Genomic DNA, 20,503 nt, shown 5'->3' on the forward strand with positions numbered 1-20,503 from the left:
TAGATTGTCCCTTGTGTTTGTACAGTGGTATATATGGGGTTATTGGCAATCCAACAAATGAGCAGTAAAAGCAAATGGACTGGATTTCCTTGTGCTTCATGGACATGTCTACCACGTGACCTTTGAGCTGTTGTTTGCACCTTGTGTACAGACCCAAAAGTTGAAGACTTTGGATATGCTGACCATCCAAAGAAGCTATTAATGCTTCACTCCTTGTCTCTCTTCCCCTTATTTTCCAATTCAGATGAAGGGTCTAAAACCAGGAGTATTACTGTATACTGAATTGTGTATAATCACCATTTTTGACGTCTAATGGTTTAGTATGCGGGAATACTGTGCTTAGTCAGAGCAATAGATTTGGGGCTCGGTTTCTACTCAACTGTTGTTTTCATTACAGCTGGGTCAGTGCAAAGGGGGTGCTGTGGTTGACCATCTTGGTAATGGAGTGCTGCTGCTTGTGTACACAAGATGTGCCATGGTGCTCTGTTGAAGGGCTGTCAATAACTCCATCCAGGCTTGTGGATCAAATTACTTGAAGATTGCTGGCTTTTAAGTGTCCTGCCCTCTGCTTCCATGTCTGAGCTGAGGGAACCAGGAAGTGAAGAAAACAAGTTTTAATTTTGGTGAGAGATTTGCTTATCTTTGGCTGATGAGCTGGTGCACAGCTGTTGTCGTGGATGATGATTTGAATAAGACCTCCATTTAAGAATATTTGCTGCTTCTGCCTTTTCAAGAAGAGAGTTCCGAAGACACCACCTTGAGCAAGCACGTGTCACCTGTATTGTAAAGTGACTCCAAGATCTAGATTCTTCCACAAGAGGAAACACCTCCACGTTCACCCTGTTGAGACCCCTCAGAATCCAGTGTTTCGATCACATCACACTTTGAAACTTCAGTAGGTATAAACCTGATCTGTTCAAGTTTTCCACATAAGACAACCCAGTTCCGGTTGTTCCAGTTATTCATCTGGTAAATCTGAACTGCTTCCAAGGTTTTTATACTCTTAACTAAGGTGACTGTCTGATTACCTTGAGACCCTGGAACCATGCTGTAATTTCTTCAATAGTTTCTAATATTTTCTCTACAAATATTAAGTTGACTGGCCTTTAGTTTGCCTTTTTGTTTTTGAATAATAGGACTGTCTCTGAATTTAGGGAGTTCCAGAAAATTAAAACCAAAGCATTGACTATTTTGCTAGACACTTATTTTAAGACTCTAGGATGAAGTCCAACAGGGCATCTGTGTAGTTCTGCTTTTTACTCTTGTAATGAGAACTGTGAATCTGTACGAACACAAACAATAGTGTGAGCTGGGTGTCTCTAAAAATCTGAGCAAGAAACAGTGCAGAATAAGAGAATTCAATTGGGCTAACTGGAGGGGGAGGAGTATATTTCACTTTTGGCAGTGATTGAGGTTTTCAGGCTGCAGATCTCCAAAACAAGGAGACTGAGGGTAATGAAAGAATAGTTATATACAATTGGACATTTTTCCTTAAATATCCTGTATAAGACTGACCAAGTGGTGTGCCTTGGTGATGGAGGATGCTTATTTTCTAGGATCTCAGTAATAACTGCAGGTACACAGCAAATGGATTATGGAGGTAAAAATTAAACTACGTGAAGTCAAGTGTGAAGAGACTTGTGTGGAGCATTAACACAATGGCATAGACCAGTTGGAACAAGTGGTGTTTGGGCAGTATAAAGTCCATGTGAAAGAAAGGTGTACAATATTTAATAATTATGCTTGTATTCCAAATTCTCATAATTCAACAGTTCATTGTGGAAAATATCCCTTTTGAGGAGCTTGCAACCAAGGGGCTCCAAATGAGTCTTCAGCCAGAGTAGAAGTTAGGCTTTGCAATTGGCCTCTAGACTAATGAAGAGGCAAATTAGTGATATTGATCAACTATCCAGTGTCTTCTAGAAGAGCGTGAAGTCAAATTGTCTCAACAGTTAGATTCAGGGTAAAACCCTGTTTTCAGTGTGTTGGAGTTTATTGAATATTTTGACACTGCAACCTTGTGGACTGGTAGCCCATTTGCTCTGCCTTTGTATCTCAGTTGTACTGAATTTCTTGCCCTTGTGTTTTATGTAGGCTGCATGTGATTCATGTCAGCATATTTTGGGAGTTTCTGATTCTGTAAGCTTGGCCCTGACTATATATGTGACTGTTAGGTGGCCTTGAAACATTATGTTTTTGATATTTCATTGGGTTGCGTATTTATCATGCCCAAGTTATGGATCGTGTGACTAAAACAGGGTATGGGAGGTGATAGTTGAGCATATTATGCCTCATTCACCAATTAATTATGGAAATCACTTGCAATAATACTGTATAGGCACAGAAGAGAATAAGTTGTGCTTGCAACAGATTAATGTCAAATGTGGGATTTTGTGTGTGAGGTTGAGCTCTATTTTGTTTCCTCAGCCTATTCAGCATGGAGTACTGGCCACTGCTCAGTGGCTAGCACTTAAGTTTAGAAGACATAGGTTCAACAAATATCTAGGCTGACATTCTGATGCAGTACTAAGGGTGTGATATCTTTTGGATGAAATGTTAAACATAAGGCTCGCTACCCTCTGATGGACATAAAAAATCCCACAGCACCATTTTTGAAGAAAGTAAAAGGCACTGTATAAATGCACATGTTATACCTTTGGACAAATCTCTTGTCATTTCCTGGCTCTGCAGAGAGCTATGGAAAGCTGACTAGCAATTTGACTTACTTGACTTCTTCAATTTATCCATGATGCTGATTATAAAATGTGTTTAATTTCCCACCAGTGTTGCCCTAATTTTAACATCTCCCTTTTAAAGAGCTGCTGTGCACGATATAAAATGATGCAAGGATTAATTGACAAGAACAAATCCTGATTAGACCAAGTATTTAGCATGTGATTTATAAATGTATCACATCTGTCACTGGTTTGTAATTGGATTATCTGTTTTGGACTAATGCATGTTTTTCTACCATCTCCTGTACAAGTTAATTCTGTATTGAGCTACAGTTCCATCTGCATTCTCAGTAGCTCATGAAATGGACTATTCATGAGTCAACATTAAGTTGCTTGACTCCAATTATGTTGCAATGCAGCATGATACTCTGAATTACACCAATCTGCTTGTCTTCCTATGAGCTTTTTAACAAGATTGTCACATGTTGAATCCATTAATTAAGATAAAATGCGGCATTGTTACCACAAGTGAGCTTAGTAACTGGTGCAACAGTGAAACTAGGAAAGCATTATTTTTGCCTTTCACTGGATTAGTGTGCAGTTTTTTCCCCTCGACTTTCCTATTGATCACTCCTGGTGGTACAACTCCAATACTACACTTGAGTATCAAGTTATTATCACTTCACTGTTTTTAGGGCCTAAATTGGCTTCCATGTTTCCTACATTACAGTGTCTAAATTTAAAATATGTAATTTGGCATTTAAAGATGTTCTGGGATTGTGACATGCTAAATAAATGCAAGTCTTATCTTGGCTTTTTCATGCAAGTCAAGTCATTGAAGTGCCTTCTCCACTCAATTACTTGCAGTAAAAAGTTGAATCCAGTAGCTTTTGATAACCATGCTAATGTATTTTTCAGAATAAACTGATTTCATTTTAAATAGGGAGCCTGATATATTTGTCTTTTGTCCCCCCCAGCCTATGTATACTGAGTTTAACTGTGTTCAAATATCTACAGAAACTAAATTGGCTTATTTGGTTCTCGGTCATTTTGTGGTGTGTACAGCTCCCAATTCAATGAAACATGCATTTATTTGTTGGACTAAAGGGGAAAATCCAAATTGGATTGCAGTAGTCCCTAGTCTACTCATGATTAATTCCCATTTGTCCAATTTAAAAATTGATGGAAATCCATGTGAACAAACTCGTAACAAATGGGTATATTAGTCAATCTGATCCTAGAGCCTTCGTATCATTTAGTAAGCTAGTGCTGAGAGGTGAACGCAAATAGCGACTTGACAAATCATTCCCTACTCCTCCACTGCATGCCTAGCCCTGAAGAATCAGTTAATTATAAGATATCTTGGAGTTGTCAGTTCAGAGATAGGGTCAGTATCTTAATTCTGAATATGCAGTACTTTTGTGAATAAATGAGGCAAATTTTCAAAATGAATGTTTGAACTTGTCACTTAAAGGTGGGCATAATGCTGGGCCAATGTAAAGTAGGTATTAAACAGGTGTGGGCATCTCTGACTGGGTCAGCATTTATTATCTACTTGCCCTTGAGTACAATTCAGAGTCAATCACATTGCCTTGGATCTGGAGTCACGTCACCAGGTAAGAATGATGGGTCTCTTTTCTCAGAGGACATTAGTGAACTAGGTGGGTCTTTACAACAATTGGCAATGGTTTAATGGTTGGATTGACAGGCTTTTAATTCAAATTTCACCATCTGTCCTGGTGTGGTTCAAACCTGGGTCCCCAGAGCAATACCCTGGGTTTTGGATAACTAGTTCAGCAACACTACCACTACCTGCTGCTGAGCTAGAGAATGGCATGTACTAGTGAAAATCAGACTCATTTTCAAGGGGCAATCAGAGTTGGCTTTTTACAATTCATTCCCTCAGCATACACTATGATTTAAAAAAAAAAGACTTTCAGTGTCTGCAGTATTAACAGCCTAGAAGCATTGGGGTCAGGCAATAGCAGATCAGCAACATTTAAAAGGGAATAGAATGGGGAAGAGAGCACTGACTGAATTACACATAGTATGGAATGATCTGTAAAATGCTTAGTTGGGGATGACAATGAAGGGCAGCGATGGCATATGCAGGAGACCCACAGAGAAATTAAGTAAAAGACAATGAAGGATAAAGAGGGATATTTTAGTCAAATGAAAAGCATAAATGAAACTGACAAAGATACTGTTTGTGACCCAAGTCTGATGGAAGGAAAAATGTAGGTTAACATCCAGATCATCCTCCAACACAGCATTCTGCTTGTGGGAGCAAGGGCCCTTCCAAGGTGTGTCACAGGAGTATTATGAAACAAAGTACAACACCAAGCCTCAGAAGGAGACATTAGGTCAAATGACAAAAAGCTTGATCAAAGGGGTTTAATGATTGAATTAAAAGAGGGGGTGCAGTAAGAGAATTCCACAATTTGGGAACAACGCAGCTGCATGGACAATAGTGGAGTGAATAAAGAAGCCAGAGTTAAAAGAACACGTCTCTTGGAAAGTTGTGGGGTTATTGGAGATTACAGAAATTGGGAAGGAAGGGCATGGCCATGGAAGGCTTTGAAATATTGGCTGATAATTGCCACCCCAATCACCTGAAACATGTTTTAAAAGTTGGTTCAAGTACCTTATTATCAAGCTAACCAGGGGCAAGTACGGCAGATGAATTTTCCAACAGTGACACATTATTAAATATTTTGTCGCAAGTTTTATATTATCTATTCCATTTGAGAATCATGCCCATCCAAATTGTCCAGATGAAGGAACTGAGCATACACAGCAGTAAAAATCAGGAAGCTAGTGTTAAGATGGTAAAAGCAAAATACAGCATATGGTAAAATCTGAAACAAGACAGAAATTCCTGGAAAAACTCGGTAGATCTAACAGAATTCAGAATTGTTTCAGCTATTGCTATGATTTTGAAGGTAATGTGAATGTTACACCCGCATCAAAACAGTGCAAAGAAAATGTTGAACTTTATCTTTCACAGCAAAAACAGCCACAAGCTGCAAGTTTTAAGGGATTTATATTTGTATTGACAATATTAGAAATAAGGTATAGTTTTAAGTGGTTTTAATTTAAGGAAGGATAAACTTAAAGTTAGATTCATGCTGGTCAAAGGTTTGGTCGGTGTGGTATGTGGGAGGATTTGCTTAGTTCAAACTGTGCTTACAGAGGGTTACAGTGTGTAAACACTGGGAGAAGCATAAAATTGATGCTTAGCAACCAGAGGCACCTTTTAAATAGGAAGTCTTTGACTTAGTTTTAGCTGGATATCAATTGAAGATAGAAAGCTGGGAGTGAACATCTCTCAGCTCCGCCAGAAGAACAGCTGGACAGGACAAAGGGTCCACAAAAAGATAGACTTCCCAAAGTATCAAATAAAGTGCAGATTACCAAAGATTTGGGGCTGAAAGCATATCTTAGGAAGATTGAAGTTACAAGATCAGACAGCTAGAAACAAGGTACTATTCAGGAGAATCGAAGGGAAAAGCAAATAGTGTTCTTAGTTAAAGAGACAACTGCAGTGGAAAAGCAGACTTCAGAGGTAATTCAAACGTTTGCTGCCAAACCAATGCCCTGTACAATTGCAGCAAAACATCTCTATTCCAATACTCAAATCCATTTGCTATGAAGGCCAATATACATTTGCCTTCCTTTTTGCCTGCTGTACCTGTGTATTTGCCTTTAACAACTGGTGCATGAAGATACCAAACTTGCAGGAAAGCATTACTTAAAAAAAAATTGAAATGTTTTCAGAAAAGCAGAATTTGAAATCATTCATGTGAAAGCTGGAATTCAGTGAGACAAGGTGGCCCATGATTTACAAATCAGCTGGGGGGATTTTGAGAAATCCACAGAAATTCAATGTCTGTCTGACCATAGCCATACAATGTGTTTTAAAGGTCTGCCTAAGATATACTTTGTAACCTGTGTTAACCTTAAAATCTGTGTACATTTGTGAAGCTAAGGTGGGGAGGAGGAAGTGAAGGAGTATTGTATCATAATTAAACTTTTCATGTTTAATTTATTTTTCTTAAAACTAGTTAGCAAACGTGTGACTCTGTTCCTGCATAATTTCTTAAAAAAAGTAAAAGTCACGATCTTTTTGAGTGAGGGATCCATCTTGAAATCCTGGAACACCAACTGGGATTGTAACATCATATAATGTCTTTTAACATGGTAAAATATCTCAAAATACTATCATATAAAATTTGACATTTAGCCACAGGACAGGTTTCTTGGCAAAAAAGTGGATTTTTACTGTCTTAATGGAGGAGAAAAGGAGAGAAAGTTTAGGAAGGGAATTCCTGAGCTTACCTGGATAGCTGGAGACATGGCCACAAATGGAAAGGCAAGGGAAATCAAGAATGTACAAGATGTCAGAGGAATGTTGATTCTCAAATGATTGTAGGCCTAGAGGAGGTTTTGGAGGGAGGAGAGACACAGATATGGAGGGATTTTAACATTAGCTTCTCAGTGGGGTTGTTCAGCAATAATTAGCAACATTTAAAAACCAGTTATACCTCATTCAAAAAGTGTGACCTTTCCAAGGGTTTTTACAGCATGAAAGAGGAGGTTTTGGTCATAAATTTCCCATTGTTTGCAGCCTGGGGATGCTGTAACAGTACAGTCTTTGGACAAGTATAGAATCACTGGCACCAACTTCTGCTTTCTCATTTAACCTCACGCAAGGAGATAAAGTTGCTGTCAGTTTCAGTGGAGTAATAAAGTTTTAAAGTTTATTTATGAGTCACAAGTAAGGCTTACATCAACACTGCAATGAAGTTACTATGGAAATTCCCCGAGATGGCTACTAGCAGCATTGGTGCAATAGCTGGGCTATTGCTTACTTTGCTGTTGTGTTGAGATTGAGCACCTGGAACAAAGTTGGGTGCATTGGAACTTGCCCTCTTGGTGCACCTGTACTTCAGAAAGTGTCAACAACCGCATGGGAGAGAAGATGTATGATAAAATGAGGAAAGGATAATGATGAAAAACGAGTCAGATGTATTCATCAGCTAATAAGTTTCACACTAAACTGGTGGGACAAAAATGTTACATCATTGTTTATATCAAGAAGAAAACAACATCAAAAATATAGCAGCCGGATGCAAAAGCCCTATGAGATAGAAACTGAGAAAGCTGGAAAAACTCAGCCGATCAAGCAGCGTCTGCGGGAAGATGAAACAGAATTTATGTTTCAGAACAAATTATTTTAGTATTTTGCTAACCCTGTGAGATATCTGTATTCATCTACTCTTGATCTATGAGTGCCTCTGATTTTAATCGTTCCATTGCTCCAGCATTGGTGGCTGTGTCTACAGCTGTCTGGGCCCTAACCTCTGGAATACCCTCCCTAAACCTCTCCACACTGCTTTCATCCCTCAATGCATTCCTTACCGTCTATTTTACCACGCTTTTGGCCATGTAGTGGTTACAAAACTGAAGGAGGTCATTAAACCCATGTTACCCACTTCTTGCCCGAGCCACTCTGCTCAATCAGTCGCCCCCCTTTCATTTTCTCAGAAGGCTAAGGAAATTCAGTACGTCAGCTCTGACTCTCACCAATCTTTACAGATGCACCATAGAAAGCATTCTTTCTGGTTGAATCACTGCTTGGTATGACGTCTGCTCTTACCAAAGCCACAAAAAACCACAAATGGTTGTGAGCGTAGCCCAGTCAATCATGCAAACCAGCCTCCCATCCATTGATTTCGTCTATATTTCCTGCTGCCTTGGGAAAGCAGCCAGCATAATCGAGGACCCCATAGACCCCGGACATATTGTCATTAACATGATGTTGGGAAAAAATTCTGAAAACAAGTATCAACAGACTCAAGAACAATTTCTTCTCTGCTGCCTTCAGACTTCTGAGTGGTCCTATCATATATTAAGCTGATTTTTCTCTTCACATTATCTATAACTGCAACACTACATTCTGCACTCTCTCCTTTCCTTTTCCTCTATGTACTCTATGAATGGTATGTTTAGTCTGTATAATGCACAAGAAATACAATACTTTTCACTATATCCTGATATGTAGAACCATTGAATCCCTACAGTGCAGAAGGAGGCCATTCAGTCCATTGAGTTTCAACCAGCCACAATCCCACCTAGGCCCTATTCCCGTAACCCTTCATATTGAACTTGCCAGACACCCTGACACTAGAGTTAATTTTATCATGGCCAATCAACCTAACCCGGACACCTTTGGACTCTGGGAGGAAACCGGAATACCTGGAGGAAATCCACCTGACAATATGCATGTGACAATAATAAATCAAAAAAATCATAATTTTTTCTTCAGTTTCTTGATCAAGCACACATGAAGGAGCGGGCGGGGGGTTGCTGCTACTGGGGGAGTGTCATCTTTCCTTAATGTGGATATCTGAATTTGCTTTAAAGGGCTGTTTGTGATTACAATATTTAAAAGACATTTGGACAAATAGGAAAGGTTTCGAAGAATATGGCACAGTGGTTAGCACTGCTTGCCTCACTAGGGTCCTGGGTTCAATTCTGGCTTAGGGTCACTGACTCTGTGGAGTTTGCACATTCTCCCCATGTCTGTGTGGGTTTCCTCCAGGTGCTCTGGTTTCCTCCCACAGTAAGAAGTCTCACAACACCAGGTTAAAGTCCAACAGGTTTATTTGGTAGCAAACACCACTTTAACCTGGTGTTATGAGACTTCTTACTGTGTTTACCCCAGTCCAACACTGGCATCTCCACATCATTCCTCCCACAGCCCAAAGATGTGTGGGTTAGGTGGATTGGCCATGCTAGATTGACCATCATGCCAAAGGATTAGCAGGATAAAAATGTGGGATTATGGAAAAAGGGCCTGGGTAGGATTGTGGTCCATGCAGACTGGATGGACCAAATGGCCTCCTTCTGCACTGTAGGGATTCTATAATGAGTCAAACACAGGCAAATGGGACTCGTTCAGTTTGGGAAACATGGTCAGCGTGGATAATTTTGGCCGAAGGACCTGTTTCCGTGCTGTGTGACGCTGGGACGTTCGGGTTGCCGTGTAAACACGAGTTGTTGTTGAGGGACAGGAGTGCTGGGCTGGGCGGAGCGGCCGGGCTGCCTCAGGGATTGGTGGCGAGAAGGTGGGAGGCAACTGTCAGTCTGGCTGTGTGCTGGAGGTGATTGGCTGAAGGGGCGGGAGAGCTCAGCAAAAGAGAAAGAAAGCTGGTGGGGAGGTAGTCAGGAAGCAGAGGGTTAGAGTGTTGTTGGAAGATGTGAGTGAGAGTAGCTCTGCCTGTCCCAGCGGATACACTGTCACCGAGGAAGAGATGCTGCCGACTGACGACTCGAACTCCTGGAGCATCTCGTTTGCCGGCTGCGGCTTTTTGGGCATTTACCACATCGGGGTGGCCAGCTGCCTGTGCGAGCACGCCCCATACCTGGTGCACAACGCCAAGAACATCTACGGGGCATCGGCCGGGGCGCTGACAGCTTGTGTCCTGGTCAGCAGAGCCTGTCTCGGTAAGTGCCCACTCCAACTCTTAGCAAAATGGCCCACCCAGCCAGGGACAGAGCTCAGACTAATAAGGAAAGGGGCACAATAACAACAGCCTCTGATTAAAATAGCGCCTTTCATCATCCCAGGATATCCCCAAGCTCCTCACAACGAATGAAGTACTTTTGAAGGGCGGTCAGCTACTGCAATGTTGTAAACAGGGCCAGCGATTCTGTGCGTGGTGTGATTCTACAATTTAAAAAAAGTTTATTTATTAGTGTTACAAGTTACATTAACACTGCAACGAAGTTACTTGAAAATCCCCTAGTCGCCACACTCTTGCACCTGTTTGGGTACACTGAGGGAGAGTTAAGTATGGCCAATGCACTTAACCTCCACATCTTTTGGTATGTGGGAGGAAACTGGAGCACCTGGAGGAAACCCAGGGGGAGAATGTGCAATCATGGCAATAACTGGATAATCTGTTTTATTGATAGTAGTAAAGGGGTATATGTGTGTGTGTGTGTGTATATGAATTTCCTCAGCTCTTTGATGGTGCCCATTGGTCATTTTACCACCTGTAGGGCAGATAGGGCCTTCTGTCAGTATCCCTGCACAGTGGGTCAGCTTCCTTGATCATTTAAAGCTAGTGTGTTGCAATAAGCAATGGTTGTCCCAACCGCAAGTGAAATGGTTAGAATTATGCTTATGAAATTATTAATCTCTTGAGTCTCCACTGTGTCCTTAAACAAGCTTGAGTTTTGCCCTTATGGTTACATGGGAACAGGAGTAGACAGTTCAGCCATTCAGTGATATCAGGACGGATCTGTATCTTGCCTGCATCCACTTGCCTTGAATTCACATACACTTTAACTAAATTACAGATTTATTACTCTGTATCTCCACTTCAGTTTCATACAATCTGCATCTTGTCTAACTTATTAAAATGTACACAATGCTATTAAGTTATAACTCTGGTAGAGAAGAATGAAGAGGCTGACAGGCTGTTGCCACAGGACAAAAGAATGCTGTTACATAACTAATGGGAAGACATAATGAAGAATCAGCTGGTGGGAAGGAGATTTTCTAAAGTTGTGGACAAATTCAATTGCACTAGCTATTGTACAAGATTAGGCCAGGTATGATCAATAGTGATTGATAACATTGTGGATGCAGGCTAGTAATACAGTTACTATTATTTTGCATGTTTTGTTCAGTTAAATGAAAGCCTGTTTAATGCTGGTATATATGTGGTTTATTGTGACACTATGAACTGTGATTGCTCAAGGGAAGTGGAATTCAAAGGGAAGGAAGTTTATGCTTCAGTTGTTTGTAGCCTTGGTCAGACCTCATGTGAAGCACTGCATTCAGTTTTGGCACAACTCATCAGGTAGGATGAAATGATTTTAGAAGGTGTATATTGCAAATTTGCAAACATAATACTGGGGCTTAAAGGTTTAAATTCAGTACAGATTGAATTCAATGTGGCTTATATTCTGTTGAATTTAGAAGTCTAAACAACAATCAAATTGCGATCTTTAAAATGTTGAAAGAATTCATTGGATATATCAAGAATCATAAATGGGAACAGGAGTAGACCATTTGCCTGTACCACCATTCAGCAAGATCCTAGTCTGTCTTCAGCCTCAAATTCAGCTACCTGCATTGTCCCTGTATCCCTTAATTCTCTTAGTATCCCAAAATCGATTGATTTATGTTCTGAATATATTCAGTGATTGAACATACAGAACTCTCATGTAGAGAAATTACAAAGATATATGTGTTTTGAGTGACGTTAATTTTTCCTGAATCTCAGTCCTAAATGACCGGCCCCTTTATTAAAGACAGTGACCCCGTGTTCTCGACTCCCCAGTAAGGCCAAATGGAGGGCATCTATAACAAGGGGGCATAACCATTCAGTAGTGAAATCAAGCAACATTTTTATACACACTGGATAGTTGAAATCTGTAATTCTACCACCACCCACCTCTTCAAAAAAAAATGTGGCTGTTGGGTCTATTAAATATTTCAAAATGGAAATAAACAGCTTTTTAACAAAGGTTCTGGATTTTGTCAAGAGGTGTGAATTAAAGGGGGTAAGCGATGTTAAATCATTGAATCCCTATCATGCAGAAAGAGGCCATTGAGCCTGCACCAACCACAATCCCACTCAGGCCCTATCTCCTTAATCCTACTTATTTACCCTACTAACCCCCTGACACTAAGGGGCAATTTTGCATGGCCAATCAATCTAACCTGCATATCTTTGGAGTGTGGGGGGGAACCGGAGGACCCAGATGAAACCCATGCAGACATGGCAGAATGTGCAAACATTCAGTGACTCAAGCTGGGAATCGAACCCAGGTCCCTCGCATTGTGAGACAGCAATGCTAACCACTGGGCCACTGTGCATGGAGTTCCAGATCAACCATGATCATATTGAATGGCAGAAAACGGGGCGGCACGGTAGCACAGTGGTTAGCACAGCTGCTTCACAGTTCCAGGGTCCTGGGTTGATTCCCAGCTTGGGTCACTATCTGTGTGGAGTTTGCATGTTCTCCTCGTGTCTGTGTGGGTTTCCTCCGGGTACTCCGGTTTCCTCCCACAGTCCAGAGATGTGCCGGTTAGGTTGATTGGCCATCCTAAGAAATTGCCCCTTAGTGTCCAGGGATGTGTAGGTTAGAGGGATTAGTGGGTATAATATGTAGGGATATGTGGGTAGGGCCTGGGTGGGGTGGTGTTCGGTGCAGACTCGATGGGCCGAAGGGCCTCTTTCTGCACTGTAGGGTTCTATGATTTCTATGAAGAGACTGAATAATCATTTCCTTGGGAATGGGGAAAAAGAACACTAAAGTTCATCACTTGAGCTTTCTCATCATAGTTATTTCACAACTCCATTGTCTTTCATCTGTTTTAAAGAAAACACTCAACCTTCGCATCTTTAAGTTCTGTAAATGCTTTCAGTTATCCAGTTCTGTGACATGCTTAATGACCTAATCCCCCTCTGCCATTTTAGATTGAGATTACTGTATGAATGTAATCCTACAGCATATTAATTGTCCAGTGTATTGCAAAGATAGAAATTATGTTTATACAGTGTCCTCCAACAAAACACTATTGAAGTGTAGGCTCTTATAAAGTACAAAACTATAGATTCAACAGCGAGTGAATGCTTTCTGGGGAATTCAACAGGTTAAATGCATTTTACGATTGCAGCATGACGAAATGCTGCTAATCTGTTTTTCAGACATAACATGCAAACATATTTCTTATCCTAAAAGAAGAATGCCAGTTTACTGTCTAGGTCCAAATTATTGGCTATTGCTGTGTAAAGGAAATTGAATGAACTCTGTGAATATTTACAGAACTTGAGCAAGGACAGTTTTTTTTTCTCCGTTATCAAGTGTTTTCAGTAGGATTTAGCCACTTCAAACATTGCTTTATTAACCAAAACATTATATCAGATTATGTATTTTCAGCATATTCAGATAAATAAGAACGTAGATATAATAGCATTTCGCAATTCCTGCAGTGTCGGCAAGTAGTCAGCTGAATCACGAGTAAAATGGTTTGAGGTCCCACAAGAACAATTTATGTTCACTGTCAAGTCCTTGACTCTGGCAAATTGTCCCTCAATGCTTCATGTTTGGAAGGCAGATCTGAACAGGAGTAGGTGATGTTTGGGGCAGGTGCCTCTGTACTTTGTTAACAGAGATTTGCAAACCAAAGCAGTTTAGAAAAGGGGGTTTACTATGAGGGCAAGTTAGCAGAAGGCCCTGCGGATAATTAAAAATCTCTAATCAAGACAAAATGCTGTAGACCTACATTTTTTTTTAATGTTCAGTGTATGGGAAGGATGCATTTGTTGCATTGTAAGGTAATGGTGGGCCTTGTCCTTGAACTATTGGGCTCAATTTTAACTCTGTGAGTAAGTAAAATTGCTCTTTGAAGCCCTTGTGCTGACGGTGTTTCCATAACTGTTTTATGTTGGGAACTTTGAGATGTTGACTCAGAACAATACAGGAAGAGGGAAATAAAGGTAAATAATAATTGCCTTGATTAGATTTGTGCTATCTGTTGCTGGATAGGACATTATGTTAACACTTTTGGGTTGGTGGAAATAACTTAGTTGTACTGAAGCTGTTTGGTATGTGGTGTGGCTGCCTCTGCATAGGGCATCAGAATGACAGCTACAATTTTGTTTGTATCCATAGTCTTCCACCTGGAGTAATCTGAATTAACTGGAGGTTGATATCTATCATGGTGGGAACTTCAGAAGTCCCAGCAGGATAACTTGCCTGCTTTGTTGGTCAAAGATGCCTGAAGTCTTATCAGCTTTGTTCCATGACGCTAATGCATATTGAGTTCACTATTGCTGTCGATTGTGATGTTCGTGGAGCCTTCTCATGTTGTTTTCCATTTTTGACTGGATGTGGTGGGGCTAGAGTGTGTTTGTGAGGCTGCTTGTTGTTTTTGGTGCTTGGGATGCAAGTGGCTCTGTCTGGTTCTAGTGGCTTTGTCAGGTTGCTTCCTGGTGATTTAGGACTAGACACTCACCTTAATGCTCTGTGGTTATGTGTTGCTGTTTAGCTGCAGAATTTGCACATTGTTTCTGGGACCTTCTACCCTTGTAAGCTTCAGATGGCTGTCTCTTACGTTTGTTAGGGAATTTGAATGTTTGATCTGATATGCCCTTGGTGACTGCATGTTTAGTATTATCACTCTGAAATCAAACGTGGGCCCTGCATGCCCACAGACACTAAAATTATTGCAATTTGCACTATAGCCCAAAATAATAACAATTTCAGCTGGCCTTGAAGTAGTTAATTCCACCATATAGGATGGTTTGGAACCACCCCTTTTTAAAAAAGGATGTGGTTTGCAACCCATAAGTAAGTGTATGCAAATGTATTCCAACCCCCCCCACCACCCTCAACAGTTGTGCTGTCAGCTGTCAAGGCCTGAAACTTGAATTCTCTTCCCTTCTCCACAACTCTCTCCTTTTTAAGATGCTTTTTTTCTCTAAGATTCTCCTTTAAAACCTACCACTTTGATCAAGCTGTCGTTCACTGGCACAGTGGTTAGCACTGTTGCCTCACAGCGCCAGGGACACAGGTCTGATTCCCAGCTTGGCTCACTATCTGTGTGCAGTTTGCATGTTCTCCCTGTGTCTGCAAGGGATTCCTCCCATAGTCTGAAAGATGTGCTGGTTGGGTGCATTGGCCACGCCAAATTCTCCCTCTGTGTACCTGAACAGTTGCCGGAAAATGGCAACCAGAGGATTTTCACAGTATCTCTATTGCAGTGTTAATGTAAGCTTACTTGTGATACTAATAAATAAACTTAAAAATCTGGATTGCTATTTTGCTCAGCATCAAAACTTGTATGATAAACACACTTGAGAATCAGCTTTGAACAATTTAGTATATCAAGATGAGAGTGGGTATCTTGAGGTTCTCATTCATCAGTCGCTGAAAGTAAACGTGCAGGTACAACAGGCAGTAAATAAGGCAAGTGGTATGTTGACCCTTCATTGAGAGGATTTAAATATTGGACTTGGTAAATCAAAGATGATTTACTGCAATTGTATAGGGCATTGATGAGGACACACACACAGTATTGTATGAAGTTTTAGTGTCCTTATCTGAGGAAGGATGTCCTTGCTTTTGAGGGAGTACAGCGAAGGTTTACCAGGGTAATTGCTGGGGTGGCAGGTCTGTCATATGAAGAGAGACTAAATTGGCTAGGATTGTATTGGAGTTTAGAAGAGTGAGAGGGGATCTCATAGAAACTTATAACATTTTAACAGGATTAAATGGGGTAGATTCAGAAACAATGTTTCCAATGTTGTGGGAGTCCAGAACTAGGGGTCATAGTTTGAGGATAAGGGGTAAATCTTTAGAACAGAAGTGAGGAGAAATCTTTCCACTCGGAGGGTGGTGAACGCGTGAACTTCATTACCGCAGAAAGTAGTTGAGGCCAAAACGTGTAATTTCAAGAAGAAATTAGATTTAGCTCTTATGGGCCAATGGGATCAAGAGGTATAGGGGAAATGGGGTGAATTAAGATATTGAATTTGATGATCAGCCATGATCATAATGAATGGCGGAGCAGGCTAGAACGTCTGAATGGCCTATTTCTGCTTTGTTTATAAATACGGATGTTGTTGAACAACTGATCTGAGTGCGTAAGTATCTGGGCACGTGTGTATGCAAATTGGGTTGGACCATTTTTCAGCGTAAACCTTTGATCTTGTTAAGTAAACTCTTGATTCTGTTTTCAAAGCAACTGTACCATCATGTGAGTTTGAACAGCTCGATTTTCCACTCGATATTCAGTGGTACTGGAGATTATTGAACTTTGTGTCAACTTTTCTGTCCCTCCCACTCACTTTCCCATCATATTACTGAGCATAATGCAAGTCAGTGAATATTTGCTGCTTTGCGCTCTCTTTCTGATTTATAGTTACTATCTGTAATACTAATAGACTGGTTGTACTAACGTTTTAGAGAGGAGGGATTTTTAAAAAAAAAGGCACTGTAATGTAATTAATTTCTAAGTGTAAAGATTTGTTCATGTTTTCACCACTTTGTGACATATTAAATACAGAGCCTGCCTTTTGGCCTCTACAGTATTGTTTAGAAAGAAAGGTCTTTTATACAGTGCCTTTTATTGACCTCAGCATGTCCAAAAATACTTCACAGCCAATGAAGTGTTTGTGGGGAAAAGAAATCACCCGTAATCTATTGAAAAGCGGCAGCCATTTAGCATATAAGTTTCTTGTTGGCTGAGAGATAAATATTGATCAAGACAGCTGGGTGACTCTTGTGCTCGTCTTCAAATGGTATTTTTGGATCTTTTATGTCCATCTGATAGAGCAGTTGAGGGGTCAGTTTAATATCCCACTCGAAAGACTGTGGACGGGATTTTATGAACTTTATGCTCGTCCTGAAATGCAAAATCCTGCCCATTGTCAACGGATGTTTCCATGTTTCACCCCTCACCTGCTCTGATTCCCATGGCAGGCGGGGCGGTAAAATTCTGGCCTATATCTCTAACAGTGCAGAACTCTGTACTGTACCAAAGTCCCAATTTAGATTACGCACTCAAGTCTCTGGAATGAATCTTGAACTTGCAATTGTGTGACTCAATATGGGAGTGGTGACACTGAGCCAGGACTGATGCTTGGTTGGGCATGAGGGCATATTGACTTGTGTTATTGCTGGGGTATTCCATCCCCATCCAGTTTTATGGTGAGAGTTGTATTTTGGTTGTTTGCATCCTGCAAGCATTGAAACGTTTTAGACGCTTTCTCCCCATAACCTTTGATCCCATTCGCCCCATGCTGTACGCAGTTGCCTCTTGAATACATTTAATGTTTCGGCATCGTCCACTTCCTGTGGTAATGAATTCCACAGGCTCATCATTCTTTGGGTGAAGAAATGTCCCTTCATTTCTATCCTAAATGGTCTACCCTGAATCCGCTGTCTGCGAGGATTGAGAAGGTGGTGGGTGGGATGCCAATCAAGCATACACGTTTGTAAAGCATTGATTCATACACCAGAGAAGCAAGCGATCGGACTTTTATGATGGTTCTCTGAAAGTGATATCCAGTTAGTTCCACTTCTCATAATTCAGTTTTGTGTTTTTTAGAACAAAATAAAAAATGCCAACCTGATTGGTGGAGTACCAGAATAACTGTTGGTACAATGTAATCGCTTGCTTCCTTTTGGGTTGATTGAATATTTTCTTGACAACATTTAATTTCCACATCTGTCCCTTCTCCCTTCTCTATATTGGCTGGAATCCTCCCGTCGCACCCACCACAGGAATTGTAGCGGGGTTGGGGGACGGACAACACAAAGGTTCATTGACCTTAGGCGGGATTTGAGGCGAGCGTGGTCAGAGAATCCTGCCCTATATCTTGCATGACCTGCCTCTGACATTCAGTATGTGCTGAAGTATTAAGGATGAATTGTAGATGCTTTAAGTTGGATTTTGGAGACTCACCATTTCTGGGTCTCCTCTGTTTGTCTATTTTCTGTAGCCCAAGTTAAACTGAGTCCGATGGGCTGCAGAGAAATGAACTCTGTAGTGTAAACACTAAGGGATAGATTGCTGATGTGGGGCTTTTGGAATCCAAGTTCAAAGAACCATTTAAAATCAGCTTTTGTTTTCTATTTAACAAAACCATTTTTGTGATGAGCATTGTTTGCCTATCTCTGAAATGAATTGGACAAACTGCCTGCTGCCAGCAGAGTCTGATGATTACTGAGTAGCGAAATCCAGTGCTTCCTAATCACTTTTCCTTGTTTCGGGTAAGTATTTTAGCTGCTGCAGGATAGTCACCTTTCTAGAGATTTGGACTTCCCACTGGATCCGACAGACGAAACAAATAAAGCTGCATTTAATATACAAAATATTTTCTAAACTGATCTATTTAAAGGGCTAAATGGTTTATGGATCAACATTGTGTTGAGATACATGAGCCTGAGTTTAAAGTTGAGTCCAAGGCAGCTGTGTCCATGCCAAGCTACAGTTCCACAGTTGGTTATTATTCAAATCGAGAAAGCTGGATGCTTTCAAGGGTGCCTCCATTCACATAGCCATTCTGTAGCTGAAGGTGAGCCATTTGGTCATTGGGCATCTTATGCTCATGCACAATTTCACTAAGAGTTGCTATATTAAAAAGTAAGTAATTGAGATGAATCCTGAATTGAAGTTGGGTGATGTGTGAAAGTTTGGATTTCTACTGGCCAAACCCTGTTGATGTGATCACAAATATTAGTCTGTACATTTAATACCTTGAAGCTCCACCTATTGAACCCTTGGTTCTAGGGAACTGGCGAATTTCCACTCAGCAGGTACAGCCCAAGGGCATAAGGTACGCAATGTGCTACAAAATAGATCTATGCCCATGACCTCACTCTTCTTAGTTTTGCAACATGCTTTCCTCGTGGGTGAGAAAGGGGTGGGAGGAATGTGTTTTGTTTGAAGAAAACATTGCTTAAAATAAGAGGGGAACCGTTTACTGAATTGAGCAGAGTACATGCGGTAAACAGCCCATAATGACCTATTCATAGCTGAGTCTACGCCAGTGTTTGCACTTGTTGAAATGCGCAATCATTAGATACTGTGCTAGCTGGTCGAGGGCCAATGTTTAGAAGAAACCTTAGCGCTTCTCAGAACTGCGGCACATCAAAGAAGCACAGTACTGAATACAGAAGACAATTACTAAGCATTGAAGTAATGAAAAACAAGTTGGTACACTCTACAGTATTGCAGGTGGTAGCAAGTTTGCTGTCTTGCGTTGCTAAGCTCTCAGAGGACTGAGCTACAAATAAAGAGATTCATGGAGATTCAGTGGGACTTTAACTGATCTCTGTGCTCATAGGCAGAGCAAATATCTTCTAATATGAGCCTAAACCAGTTGTTTGATGCCTCACTGGTAGTGCATTACCCAGAGTCCCACTTCAAGACATGAACGCATAATTAGAAGGATATGGGCCAAATGCAGGCAATTGGAGTAGCTGGGCAGGCACCATGGTGGGCATGAACTGATTGGGCTGAAGGGCCTGCTTCTGTGCTGCATTACTCTATGACTCCATGATATAACTTGTGCTGTGCTTCAGTGCAGCGCTGAGGAACTGCTGCTCCATCTGAGGTGCTGCCTTTCAAATAATGTATTAAACTGCCTTTATTGGGTGGGCATAAAGGATACTAAGCATTACTTAGAAGAAATACTAGTTAGCTAACATCACCAAAAACAAATTTGCTGGTCAGCAGTTCCATTTCTGCCTGTCGACCTTGCTGACACAAGCTTGTGTCAGTATTTGCCCAAGTTATGCTTCAAAAATCATTTGCCTGTGAGGTGCATGGAGACATACTTTCTTATTGCCAATAACATATCATGATCTTAGACAGAGAATTAATTTTGAGACTGACTGATGTAAGGTGGTTGTCAAATGGAGGTGAGGGGTATCCCCCAGAGGAAGGAGGCACAAGAAGTAGTTCCACTTCCTTACAAGCACACTCCCTTTGTTGATGGGAGCTACATTAGCTCTGCCTTATATTGGCTACTGGAGAACAAGAAAATAAACTGGAATAACATCGAGGTCTAACTTAATCAATGTACCAAAGTGGCTGAGGCTATGAATAGGAGGCCAGTATATCATATAGTGAAGGAAAGAGGACTGTAATTGGATCCAAGGTAGTATGTTTGAGTGCTATTTCTTTTAAGCCCATGGGTACTAACTGACTGATAACACTTATTTCTATTTTTGGCTGCCAGTCTGAGTAAGCTATTATGTATCAATTTGATTCTGCGTTGTATGCCCATGACATT

General features: G+C 40.9%; 1 protein-coding gene across 1 annotated transcript in view; it reads left to right on the top strand.

The window, feature by feature from the left end:
• The first annotated feature begins 9,892 nt into the window (after positions 1-9,892).
• The window catches only part of pnpla2 (patatin-like phospholipase domain containing 2), a 66,038-nt gene continuing 55,427 nt past the window's right edge, over positions 9,893-20,503 (top strand). The window contains exon 1 of the mRNA XM_080190458.1: positions 9,893-10,184. Within this exon, the coding sequence (XP_080046584.1) occupies positions 9,992-10,184 (193 nt within the window). The 5' untranslated portion in view covers positions 9,893-9,991. The remainder of the gene's footprint in view (positions 10,185-20,503) is intronic.

The sequence above is a fragment of the Carcharhinus amblyrhynchos genome, chromosome 6, assembly GCF_965287045.1.
Source record: "Carcharhinus amblyrhynchos chromosome 6, sCarAmb.v2.hapA, whole genome shotgun sequence".
Taxonomy (NCBI): Eukaryota; Metazoa; Chordata; class Chondrichthyes; order Carcharhiniformes; family Carcharhinidae; genus Carcharhinus; species Carcharhinus amblyrhynchos.